Source organism: Dipodomys merriami, unplaced genomic scaffold (assembly GCF_024711535.1).
Source record: "Dipodomys merriami isolate MVZ:Mamm:240054 unplaced genomic scaffold, mDipMer1.0.p SCAF_14, whole genome shotgun sequence".
Taxonomy (NCBI): Eukaryota; Metazoa; Chordata; class Mammalia; order Rodentia; family Heteromyidae; genus Dipodomys; species Dipodomys merriami.
In genome coordinates, this window is record NW_027202715.1 from 20,599,750 (window position 1) to 20,613,607 (window position 13,858).

A 13,858-nucleotide genomic window follows, 5' to 3' on the forward strand; every position below is an offset into this window, starting at 1 on the left:
TTGTATATGTATGTGAAGATATATATGCAAAATATTTTTACTTTTTTGTTAAGTATACTTTTTAAAAAAAATTAGAAGCAACCAAACATTTACACTATCTTTGTCATTTGCCAAAGTGAATTTTTTTTTTTTCCTTTTGCAGTATTAGGATTTAAACTCAGGGTCTTGTGTTTGCAAGGCAAGCACTCTTTCACTTGAATCATGCTTCCAGCTCTTTCTGCTTTTAGCCACTATTTTATGCCTTTTGTGCTTTTATTTCTATTGAGTTTTTAGCTGTTTAAGTTTTTTTTTTAACATGGTAGATATGAACACTTATTAGATGCCTAGCTTATAAGTATTTTCTTCCATTTTGTAGTTTGTACTTTCATTCTGATTAGTGTTTCCTGTGACATACAGAAACTGTTTAGTTTGATGCAGTTTCATTTGTTATGTTTTTTTTTCTGCTCTTTTGAGGTCCAAAAAATTCTTGCCTATTCCATTGTCCTTAAGTGTTTTCCCTGTTATTCTACTGATCGATTGTTTCAGATGGCTTTCTACCACTTGAGCCATACCTCCACTTCTAGCATTTCGCTGGAGAATTGGGATATGAGTCTGAAAGATTTTGCTCTCAGATCCTCAGATCGGTCTCCTAAATAGCTAGGATTAGAAGCTAGAGCCATTGGGGACCCATGTGCTATTGATGGTTTTATGTTGTTGTTTTAATCTTCTCAGTTTGCTAAATTTATTCATTATCTTTAATAGGTTTTCTTGGTGAGGTCTTTAGAGATTTCTCTAGACAGTCATGTAATTTGTAAATAGTTACAATTTTACTTCTATCTATATAATTTGAATGTCCTTTTCTGATTTCTCTGGGTAGTATTTCCTTCTGGAAGTATTCTGTTGAATGAAGGAAGTAAAAGTGGACATCCTGTTTTGTTACAGGTTATTTATGTATAGTTTTTAAGAACTGGCATTATTTCTTTAAATGTACTTTCTTCTGGTGGGTAACTTTTAAATACTGAGTCTTATAGTAATTGCTAAGGTTTTCTATTTTTTTATGGCTTAAGCTTGACCAGAAGTTTGTGCGTTGTTTTCTAGGTTATGAAATTTGTTAGTGTAGACTTGTTTGTAATAATCTCAAGGAACCTTTATATTTTTATAGTGTTACTTGTAGTGTCTCTTTTGAAATTTTGGGTTGTTTTTTTTTTTTTGGTAACTTTTTATTTGGCTAACCATTTGTCAGTTTTGTTTTATCGTTTTGAAGAAACATCTTACTGATCTTTTGCATGTATGCTTTTTCTTCGATATTTCACTTATTTCTATTCTTGTCATCAGTTAATTTGATTTGTCTTAATTTTTCTTGTCTTTTGAGATGCTGAATATGTTGAGACTTGTGTGTGTGCGCGTGCGTGCCAGTACTGGTGCTAGCCTGGGTACTTGTCCCTAAGCTTTCTTTTTGCTCATGGCTTAGAGCTTTACTGCTTGAGCCAGAGCTCTACTTCCAGCTTTTTGGTGATTAATAGGAAATAAAAGTCTCACAAACTTTCCTGCCTTGGTTGGCTTTGAACTACGTTTCTCAGATCTTAGCCTTCTGAGTAGCTAGGACTACAAGGTGTGAGCTACTAGTACCTATTTTTAAAAAAAAAAATTTAAAAATGTAGCTATTGATTGCTAAAAATCATTCCTTTTTTTGCATTGATTGTTTTCAAAACATTTCACATTATGCTCAGCCAATCAGGACTGCTCTTCCTATTTGTGCCTCCTAAATTGCTGGGGATGATCAGCACAAGCCACGGTGCTCAGGCATTTTGCTTCATCTGTAGCAGGAATAACAAGGTGTCCACCACCATGCCCAACCATTGATTGGCATTCAGTCTCTCTAACCGTTTTTTTAATGGACTGGCCTCTGAACGGTAATCCTCTAAGCAGAGGTATTCAGCAAATATTTTTAGTCATGCTTTTTGCTGTAACCCCATAGGCTTTGTATGTTCTATTTCCATTTTCATTTGTCTTAAGAAATTAAAAAAAATTCTTTATTCATTCATTGATTAAGATCAAGCTGTCTAATTTCCATGTATCTATGTAGTTGCCAATTTTTCTTGTTGCTCATTTCTAGTTTTAGTGCATTGTGGTTAGAAAAGATACTTGATAAAATTTCAGTTAAAAATGTATTTGTTGCCGGGCGCTGGTGGCTCACGCCTGTAATCCTAGCTACTCAGGAGGCTGAGATCTGAGGATCATGGTTCAAAGCCAGCCCGGGCAGGAGAGACCATGAGACTCCTATCTCCAATAAAACCACCAGAAAACCGGAAGTGGCGCTGTAGCTCAAGTGGTAGAGCGCTCGCCTTGAACTGAAGAGCTAAGGGACAACGCCCAGGCCCAGAGTTCAAGCCCCACGACCGACAAAAAAAAAAAAAATGTATTTGTTTTGTTGGGCTATCATATGATATATTCTGGAGAATGTCACATGTGTTGATGAGAAGATTGTGTATTCTTTAGCTACTAGATGGAATGTTATGTAGGTGTCTGTTAGGTCTGTTTAGAGTGCCTGATTTAGTCTGCCAACTTTTGTGAGTTTCTGTCTGAATGTCCTGTTCATTACTGAAAGTGGGTTATTAACTATTATTCTATTGGAGTCTGCCTCTTCCGTTAAGTCTGTAAATAGTTTTATGTATTATGTGCCAATTATAGTTAAAGTTTGTGTTATCTGATGTAAATATGACTACTGCCTTTTTAAAAAATTCTATTTGTATTGATTATCTTTCACCATCCCTTCACTTTTAGTCCTTAGAGGTGAAATAAGGAGCTTATAGCTAGGTCCTACCTTTAAACATTTCAGTTCCTCTATGGCCATTAGACAGTTTAGGCCATTGTCATTTAAAGTAATTATCAGTAGATAAGTTCTTACTATAGCCATTTTATAACTAATTTTCTAGTATATTCTATTTCCTGTATTTCTCTTAGATTATCTAATAGTTTTTCTTTGTATTTAAGAGATTTACTCTGTTAGTGCATTTTGATTCTTAACTAAAGCTTTGGTTTGTCTATTGTAGAATTTTGCAGCTGTCATTAAGTTTATAAAAAAATTAATCTTTTGAATATAGGACACTACTTTGAAATGATTCCAAGATATTTTGAAGTAGTATCAACTTAACATAATCATAAAGACAAGAAAAAACAAACAAGAAAGAATATATTAACGCATATGTATTTGACTTTTCTTTTTTTTTTTTGTCGGTTGTGGGGCTTGAACTCTGGGCCTGGGCACTGTCCCTCAGCTCTTCAGCTCAAGGCAAGCACTCTACCACTTGAGCCACAGCGCCACTTCCGGTTTTTCTAGTGGTTTATTGAAGATAGGAGTCTCATGGTCTTTCCTGCCGGGTTGGCTTTGAACCGCAATCTTTACATCTCAGCCTCCTGAGTAGCTAGGATGTAGGCGTGAGCCACCGGCGCCTGGCTCATATTTGACTTTCTATTTGTCTACTCCCCACATTTTGAATTTTTTTTTGGAGATATGTTCTTACTATGTAGCCCAGTTTGTCCTATAACTCCCATATTTTGTATTTTTAAGGTCCCTTATTACATGTCCAGTATTGCCAACTTTTAACAGATTCATGTAGTCATGTTTTTTTGTTGTTTTGTGTGCCAGGCACTTTTTTTAATTATAAAGGTGATGTACAAAGGAGTTACAGTTACATAAGTAGGTAATGAGTACGTTTCTTTTTGAGCAGGAGTACCCTCTCCCTTATTTTCTCTTGCTTCCCCCTCCTCCACTCCCCTAATTGTTTTTAATCATTTTGAGTTTTAAGTCTTTATATGAAAGCTATAGTTTATTTTTGATGATTTTATAAAATTATTTTTTATAAACTTGTTTTAATTATTATTTATTTATTTATTTATTTGATGGTATTGGGTTTTGTTGTTGGTTTTTCTTTTTTGAAGTCAGGACTTTGTGCTTGCCAGGCAGGTGCCTCTGCTGCCGAGACATGCCTCCAATTCTTTTTTTGTTTTCGTTGCACTGGTTATTTTTGAGATTGGATCTGGGTTCCTGCCTGGGTGCATACCCTGGAATGCAATCATATTTTTTGCTTCTTAATATGGCTAGGGTAATAATTGAATTATCACTACATCCAGCTTCTTTAGTTGAGATGATTATCATGTATTATTCATACCAGCACACCCAGCTATTAGTTGGGAAGGGTCTCAAGAATCTTTTTGCACAGGCTGGCCTCAAACCCTGAGCCTCCTGATCTCAGCCTCCCACAAAGCTGGGATTACAGGTATGATCACTTGCTCCCAGCTAATTAAACTTTTTCTAGTTTATTACCTATAGAGAAAATGAAACATGGGAAAACAATGGGATAAGTTTAATTCTGAAAGCCAAGAAAACAAACCTCCTTTCACTATTGTTATGTATTAATGAATCTAACATGAAGAGAGATAATTTTTCTTCAATATAATACTACAGAACACATTTTCTTACCTGCATGACAGATATAGCTAAAGAAATTAGCATTTATCTTAGCTTCCAAACCTCACTATAATATTTCACAAAGGAGAATCACTGAATTTAAATTTCTAAGCAAATTCACAAGATGGTTTTGGCAAACTTTATGACTAATAACCACTAGGTCTTCAAGACTACAAATGCAGTTACCTTTAACATTGTATGTCATGTATAGTGCTTGTTTAGCACTATAGTAGGTATTAGGATGCTTGTGAATATAAGACACATGGTTGGCCTGAGCTTATTATTGAACAGAGGTGACAAATATTAAGTGAATATATACACTGATAATCAGTAGTGATACATGATATGAAGGAGAAAATACAGGGTTCTATGAGAGTATAGTGTTTTGAAATGTTTTATTTGGTCTTGAGATTTGAAATTGATAACTGGAGTAATTTTTCCAAAATACTTAATAGAACAAATCAATATGGGATGTGTCTAATACTCATAAGCAATAATAGTAAATATTAACTTCAGCATAGTTGTACATGTCCATCTATTTTTTATTCCAAACTTTGCATGGCCAATGTTTAATTTTACTATTACAGAAGAATGGCATTCTGTTACATTTGAAAATTTGAAGGTACATTGGATCCTGCTAATGTATTGGATTCTTCTAATTTGTAGCAGTACAGTTCTCAGGTTCTGTAGTTAAGAAATAAATGAACATAAATCCACTAAATAAAAATATTTTTAATACAACAATATGGAATTAGAGTAACTCTCCTTTTTCCTGCTCACAATTTGATTTGCTGAAGCTGCCTCCCGAAAATCATGGGTATCGACACTCTGTTCAGAACTTGCTCCGGACTCTCATTTGGCAGAATCAGGTCAGGTGGCAGTATCAGGTAAAGGGAAATAAGAAACATGCTCCCCCTCCCTGTTTTTTTCCTTGAATACATTCATTGAGGAAAAACAGTAGAAGGTTGTCAAGGTGAAGGGGAGGTACATAAGAAGATACTGGGATTATTTATGCACAAAATTAATAGATTTTTGTAGTGTTCATTAGGTTTTAGAATCAAGTTCCATTTGAAGAGAAAGTTAGAAAGGGGGGATTATAAAAGCATAAGGACAACACAAATGGAGATAATAATACAGCATTACTGATCACCATAAATGTGAGCTAAATTAAAATGAATGTCACTAACTTAGATGTAAATAAAAGTATAGTTTTCATAGTTTCTGAATTGAGAGAACATACGATAGGAATCCCTCTTGATTCTTAAGGAATCTGATAAGAGGAAAATATATTAAGGAAAAAATACCAAGTTTAGAAAAATTAGATTATATACACTTTTGTAAATATATTGCCAAATTTCACACTAATTTTTAAAAATTTGATAACAAAAGAAAACATGAATTATTTAGAGCACTCAGGAGTATTTGACATTTAAGCATAGTTGCTTAAATACTGTCTTTCAAGGTGTTTTTTCTTCACACCTTTAAAGTCTGTATCTAGATGTTATTGATTTTAACAGATTTTTATTAAATTGATGTTGATTTTTAAAAGTAATATAGAAGTGGAGCTGTGGCTCAAGTGGTAGAGTGCCAGCCTTGAGCAAAAAAGCTAAGGGACAGTGCCTAGGCATTGAGTTCAAGCCCCAGTACTGGCACACACCTTAAAAAAAGGAAAAAGAAAATCCCAAAATGTAAACAAAAATCCCATGATCTGCTAGGTGGGTAGACAATGTTGCATATAGTAGGTGACTAATAAATACCGTACATAAGTAGCATTCAAGATTCACTTGTTATATGGAATGAACTGATTACTTTTCTCTCTTCTTGTTTTTTAGAAATATTAAGAGTTTGTCAGATATCCAGATAGTACAGGTTGCTTGTGGTTACTATCATTCCCTTGCACTTTCTAAAGGTAAGCATTGTTTTTCTTTTCATTAAATTTGGTTTTATTTTTTGTTATTTTGAGCATCAAGGTCCTGAGCTTTTTCTTCTTTCAAGGTTTCTTGGTTCTTCTTGATCTGTTTTGTTTCTATATAAATTTCAGAATTATCTTACTAGTTTTTTTTTTTTTTTAAATTGTATTTTATTTTATTTGAGAACATACTGTACAGAGGGGCTACAATTACATGGGCAGGATAATGCATACATTTCTTACCAAGCATTGCAGCCTCCTCCTTTGTTTACCCTTCACTTCCCTTCCCCGCCTCCCCCCTCCCCCCACCCAATTTATCTTACTAGTTTTTATGCACATTTGGTTGAGATTTTATTGTCTAAATCAATTTGGAAAAAATTTTATGTCAAGTCTTGGAATCCTTGAAACTGATATTGTACCATTTTCTCCTTTTAATTTTTCTCAGTATTTTCTTACGTGTGGAATAATTTTATACCTATTCAACAGATTTTTCTCTTGTTTGTTTGTTTGTTTTTTTGGTCATAACACAGCTGGGGAAGATTGCTTCACCAAACAGTTAATTTCCCAGATAAACATGACAGGGCAACTACAGAATAAAATCAGAAGGCAAAGCATCCTGTTCACTTTGTATTTCTCTTTCACTGGTTTAATTTATTCATATGTCACCTGAGGGTTGGAATATGGATTAGTAAGAATTTGCCATATACGTGGGGGTTTATTTGTAGTACTAGAGTTTGTGTGGCTTTTTTCCCCCTTGCATTATTGGGAATCAAACTTGGGACTTCACGTTTGACCTGCTTCACCTGTTAAGTCACACCCCCTGTGTACTGGAGTTTGAACTCTGTGCCTTGTGTTTACTGTGCCATAAGGGCATGCACTTCTAATCACAGGCTGACAGAAGAATAAAAATGTCAACCTGGAATATACAGTGAATCTCTGTTTCAAAAAAGCAAAAAGAAAAATGATTTTAGAAAAAAGATTGGCTATCTAAAGAAATCGAACACCTTAAGTATAAATTCAAGGCCTTTTGTAATAGATTCTGTTTTCATTTCAGTCTCAACTGAAATGTGAATATATCTTACAATACCAACATTAAACTATATGCCAACACTAAAAAACAAAAGACTTTCTTGACTCTGTGCCCTTGTTAGTACTAACACAATGTCCCTACTCACTTATCTAATTCTTGGTAAATGTATTTTCCTGCCTCAAATTACATTTATTAGACTAATTGCCTCTTAGGCTGGATAGTTCCTAAAATTATTGTAATTTATGTCTTACTAAATTCCAGCCTTCGAGCCTAATACTTTAGTCATTGTACAGTAGATGCTGCTGCTACTGTTAGAGCCACTGGAACTGTTATATTTTATGTATGTATGTATGTATGTATGTATGTATGTATGTATGTATGTATGTATGTGTGTATGTCGGTTGTAGGGCTTGAACTCTGGGCCTGGCGCTGTCCCTCAGCTCTTCAGCTCAAGGCGAACACTACCACTTGAGCTACAGCGCCACTTCGAGTTTTCTCAGGGTTAATTGGAAATAATAGTCTCACAGAGACTTTCCTACCTGGGCTTGCTTTGAATGTGATCCTCAGATCTCAGCCTCCTGAGTAACTAGGATAATAGGCGTGAGCCACCAGCGCCAGGCAGTACTGTTTATATATATATATATTTTAATTTTTATTGTGAAAATACTGTACAGAGGGGTGACAATTACATGGGCAAGATAATGAGTACAATTCTTATGAAGCATTGTAGCCTCCTCCTTTGTTTCCCCTTCCCATCCCTTCCCATCCTCCCCCCGCCTCCCCCCCCCCCCCCCCGCCCCAGAACTGTTTATATTTTATGTACTTATTTTTTGGTGCCAGTCCTCAGGCTTGAACTCAGGGTCTGGGACCTGTTGGTGAGTTTTTGTGCTCAAGAGTAACAAACACTCTACCACTTGAGCCGCAACACTACTTCTGGCTTTTTGATGTTTAGTGGGAGCTAAGAGTTTCATAGGCTTCTTTCCCTGGGTGATTTTTGAACCACAAGCTTTAAATCCTAGCGTCTTGAGTAGCTAGGATTACAGGTGGTGAACCACTGGCAACAGGCCTAATTTTAATTTTAGAGTATGGACTGGAGCTTGAACTCAGGGCTTAGATTCTATCCTTTAGTCCTTTTGCTTCAATCTGGCACTGTATTACTTGAGCCACAGCTCCACTTGTAGCATTTTTGCTGTTTAATTGGAGATAAGACTCACAGACTTTCCTGCCTGGGCTTGCTTCAAACCTTGATCTCAGCTAGGATCATAGGTATGGGTCACTGGCCCTTGGCTGCAAGTTGTTCTTTTAATAAAAATAAAAAGATGTCTAAAAGGTTATAAAATAGGCAGGAGAAGGCAAAAGTGACAGACTGTTATAGGAAACTATTATAGGAAAAAAAGTATAAAACAGTGAAGAATACATCTGTCATACTTTTTATTTATTTATTTAATTTTTTTGGGGGTCCGGTTGTAGGGCCTGAACCTCTGGGCCTGGGCACTGTCCCTCAGCTCTTCAGCTCAAGGCTAGCGCTCTACCACTTGAGCCACAGCGCCACTTCCAGCTTTTTTTTCTTTTTGCTTATATGGTGCTGAGGAATTGAACCCAGGGCCTCAGGCATGCAAGGCAAGCACTCTACCACTGAACCACCTTCCCATCCCACTTTTTATTTATTTTTTGGTGCCAGTTCTGAAGCTTCAGGGGCTGGGTGCTGTCTCTGAGCTTTTGTGCCCATGGCTAGCACTCTACCATTTGAGCAACAGCTCTACTTCTGGCTTTTTGATGGTTAATTGGAGATGAGTTTCACAGACTTTCCTGCTTGGGTTTATGGGCTTAGTTTTGAACTGCTATCCTCAGATTTCAGCCTCCTGACTAGCTAGGATTACAGATGTGAGCACCTAGCACCTGGCTATACTTTCTTTTTTCTTTTTAAAGAAAATCATGTATAGGGGCTGGGAAGGTGGCTCAGTGGTAGAGCGCTTGCCTTGCATGCATGAAGCCCTGGGTTTGATTCCTCAGCACCACATAATCAAAAAGAAAAAAGCCGGAAGTCGTGCTGTGGCTCAAGTGGTAGAGCGCTAGCCTTGAGCTGATGAGTTGAGGGACAGCGCCCAAGCCCAGAGTTCAGGCTCCACAACTGGACACAAAAAAAAAAAAGAAAATCATGTATAATTTAGTGATATAAAGACTAGATTTGGGTGTGTTTGAGAGGACAGATTATTAATGGAATAGGACTTAATAAACAAGTATGATTGGTTAGGCATATGCCTTGTGCTACTCAGCTAATTATTAATAAAATTCAGAAGGAGATACAGGTATTAGGTATAAGATCAGTGCTAGAGTGGTAGTCATGAATTCAGTTTGAGGCTTTCTTTGGTAAGACCATACTATGTTAAGACCTTTTAAATATTGAAACCAATGTAAGCTAAATGCTCAGTTACATGGCTTGTTATTACTTAGGAGAGATTTGGACAAGTGATAAAAATTTCAGTATGATTAGCATATATTTGATAACTGAAGCCTTAATTGTATATGAGTGCCTTTTGGGAGAAGCTATAGAATAAAACTAGAACTTGAAGAATATTAAGCAAGACAGTCCTTTGTTGAAGAACAAAAGGAAATAAGATTAGCCTTACCCCTTGTTAGGTAATTAACTGTTTATTGTATAATTAGTCAAGCTTCAAGTGTATTAATACAGGTAGTTCTTCTAGGTAGTAGTACATTTCCATGTAAAGAAAGTTAATTGCTAAAAAGAAAAAATAAGTATTGGCATTTAATGAAGGGAGGAATGTTCCAAAATTGATGATCTTCAATTGAAAACTATTTTGATATAAGAAAAATAATTTAAGAATCTTTTGTCTTTCAGCAAGTGAAGTTTTCTGTTGGGGACAGAATAAATACGGCCAGTTGGGTTTGGGCATTGACTGTAAAAAACAAACTTCACCACAGCTGCTTAAGTCTTTGCTTGGAATCCCCTTCATGCAAGTTGCAGCAGGAGGCGCCCATAGTTTTGTACTCACCCTTTCTGGAGCTATCTTTGGATGGGGACGCAACAAATTTGGTCAGCTAGGTCTTAATGATGAAAATGGTAAGTTCTCATTTTAATTCAAATCTGCTTTTTAAAAAGATAATCATTTGAAATGAATGAACAGTTTTTAGTGTGTTAGAGGGAAAGGTACTCAAATATTCCCAAGAATAAAAATGGGCTAAGGTGTTAATTTAAAGTTTTGATTTGATAAAATTTTGAGATGATTGTGGGAAGCAAAAAAAGTGATTTTATCATAAACTATAGAAGTTTATCTAGTCAAACTCTTTTTATTGGATGTCCATTAAAAGACGATAATACTACTTCAAGTTAGTATCCAGCATTATTTCTTCATTGGCCACCACCAGTGATAAAAAAAGACTATGAAATTATTTTGGGAAGGAGCTGGGAATGTAGCTCCGTGGTTGAGCATTTTTGCCTGGCATGCATAAGGCCTGGTTTTGAGTCCTAAATGTATCCCCCAGAAAATATTTGAGAAAAATAACATTAAGTATTGAGTATACTTTAAGGAAATATTTATATGATATTAAACAAAGGTTTTGTGTGGGTTTTGTTGTATGTGTTTGTGTTTGGGTGGGTGGATCCTGGGTCTTGAACTCAGGGCCTAGGCACTATCCCTCAGCTTTTTTGCTCAAGGCTAGTGATCTACCACTTGAATCACAGCTCTACTTCTGGCTTTTTATTGGTTAATTGGAGATAAGAGTCCCATGGATTTTCCTACTTGGGCTGTGTCAAACCATGATCTTCAGATTTCAGCCTCCTGAATAGCTAGGATTACAGCCATAATTACCTGGTTTAAATAAAGTTTTAGTTGCGCTCTTTTGGCATTGATACTAGAATGTTTAAAATACACATTTAGGATTTTAAGAAATTAAAACTATGTTAAACCAGTTAACAATAAGATGTACAAGACACTATGATGAAAACGAACTTCATAACTTCGGGGAGGCCGGGGAGGGAGTTGGGGAGGTGGGGAGGGAAGGGATAGTAGTGGAAAAACAAAGAAGGGGGTAACATTGCTTGATAGGAAATGTACTCATTACCTTATTCATGTAACTGTAACACCTCTGTACAGTATCTTTACAATAAAAAAGTTTAAAATAATAAAAAATAAACAGTTGGGATCTTGGGTGTAATTTTTTATAGTTGTTAATATTGTGATTGCCAGAAATACTAATTTCATAAAGTTTTATGATGACTGAAATGGACAAAGTGAGTTGTTGATCTATTAAGAACTGATCATGAGGGGCTGGGAATGTGGCCTAGTGGTAAAGTGCTTGCCTAGCATGCATGAAGCCCTGGGTTTGATTCCTCAGTACCACATATACAGAAAAGCTGCAAGTGGCACTGTGGCTCAAGTGATAAGAGTGCTAACCTTGAACAAAAGAAGCTCAGGGACAGTGCCCAGGCCAGAGTTCAAGCCCCAGGACTGGCAAAAACAAACAAATAAAAAAAGAAACTGATAATGTAAACTGATATAGAATTAAAGAAGTTTGTTTTATGTAAGAAAAATGTCATTATGATCATGTTTCCTTCTACAAAATAGAGGAAAATTGGATTTTCAGGCTTTTACGTAGTATTCCATAAACATAACCAATCTAAATTTAAAGAATGATACATAGGGAGAAAGTTAGAAACAGACTTTTAAAATTCTTTGAGGGCAGAGTCTTGTGCAGGTTTGCATATATGCTGTTTAAAATGTAACTCTAACAGAGTTGTAGTAGGATAGATAGATGAGTTGGAACCTAACTTAGTTGGCTTATAAGCAAAATCAGTCTACTCATAGTTAAAAAAATTTAGTCATCACAGTCTACTGAGCGTGGGAGCTGTATAAGAATTATATTTTAGAAGAGTTTTAACTTTAAAAATATTAATCTCTTTTATTGGAATTTTCAGATAGGTATGTTCCTAATTTACTAAAGTCATTAAGATCTCAGAAAATAGTTTATATTTGTTGTGGAGAAGATCACACTGCTGCGTTAACCAAGGTATTGTACTTCTGAAAGTTTGTCTTTATTACTTCACAGTAGTTTTTTTATATTTACTGAGTATTTTCAAGGTATTTATATTAAAACTTGAGAGTACATACTGTTGGTGTTAGATCATTTCCTCAGTGAGGTGCTGATGGCTTTCATGCCTGTGATCATAGCTGCTTAGGAGGCTAAGATCTGACGATGGAGGTTTAGAGGCAGCTAAGGCAGGAAAGTTCATGAGACTGTCTCCAGTTCGTCAGTTAAGTGGCAGAGTGCCAGCCTTGAGCTAAAAAGCTTAGCAAGAGCCTGAGGCCCTGGATTCAAGCCCCAAAAACAAAAAACTTAAACGCATCCCCCAGTTTTTAAAATTTGGCTTATAAATATAACAAATAAGAAACTGAGTTTGTTATTTGTAGTCTTTAAGTATTATGCTAGCAATTATAATGAAGTTTCAACAGTGTAGTCAATGGCTTTAACTCTCATCCCTCACTTTAGTATGTATATTCCAGTTCAGTAACAATATTGCTTAGTCCTGTTTTGGGGTAGTTGGTTTTTTTGTTTTTTTGTTTTTTTTTGGTTGATTGTGGGGCTTGAACTCTGGGCCTGGACGCTGTCTCTCAGCTCTTCAGCTCATGGCTAGCACTCTACCACTTGAGCCACAGCACCACTTCCGGCTTTTTCTGTTTATGTGGTGTGGGGAATCCAACCCAGGGCCTCATACATGCAAGGCAAGCACTCTACCACTAAGCCACCTTCCCAGCCCCTGCTTAGTTCTGTTTTGATTACAAGGCAAAATGAAAATTTTCAAATAGGTAGGTCAGTGGTCTATCATTTATCATGTGCAAGGTCCTGAATTTGATTACCGGTATTGCAAAAACAGAACAAAAATTTTCAACTAATTTTTATTGAAGAATTACTTGTTACACTAATTTATGTCAGCATAAAGGTTATAGCAGATATTTCATTGGCCAAATTACAAAGTTATTTATTTATTTATTTTTGGTCCGGTCCTGGGGCCTGAGTTCTGGGCCTGGGCACTGTCCCTCAAGGCTAGCGCTCTACCACTTGAGCCACAGTGCCACTTCCGGCTTTTTTTTCTGCTTATGTGGTGCTGAGGAATCGAACCCAGGGCTTCATGCATGCAAGGCAAGCGCTCTACCACTGAGCCACCTTCCCAGCCCGTGATTTTTTTTTTTTAACTTTACCTTTTTTTTGGTCTGGCCAAAATGAATTAATGAGAAATTAGCTTGTAAACAGACTTCAAAATGTTTAAAAAATGTTTATTATTAATGTGCCAGGATTACAGGTGTCTGCCACCATAGTTATCTTAAATATTCTGCGCTTCCATTCCATTTAACATCAGAGTTATTCTCATGAGCACTTGTGGCATATGCTACAAGTATATGTATTTTTTTTAAATGAAACTAGGTTTAAATGTCCCAGAAGTAAACATTGT

General features: G+C 36.1%; 1 protein-coding gene across 9 annotated transcripts in view; it reads left to right on the forward strand.

Moving 5' to 3' along the window:
• Herc4 (HECT and RLD domain containing E3 ubiquitin protein ligase 4) overlaps positions 1-13,858 on the forward strand; it is a 109,059-nt gene that overhangs the window by 36,605 nt on the left and 58,596 nt on the right. For 5 of the 9 annotated variants that reach the window (XM_070020994.1, XM_070020993.1, XM_070020992.1 and 2 more), the window contains 4 exons: positions 5,248-5,337; positions 6,283-6,359; positions 10,250-10,471; positions 12,326-12,417. In XM_070020994.1, the coding sequence (XP_069877095.1) occupies positions 5,248-5,337; positions 6,283-6,359; positions 10,250-10,471; positions 12,326-12,417 (481 nt within the window). The remainder of the gene's footprint in view (positions 1-5,247; positions 5,338-6,282; positions 6,360-10,249; positions 10,472-12,325; positions 12,418-13,858) is intronic. The other 4 variants (XR_011371552.1, XM_070020997.1, XM_070020998.1 and 1 more) reach the window with 2 other exon arrangements.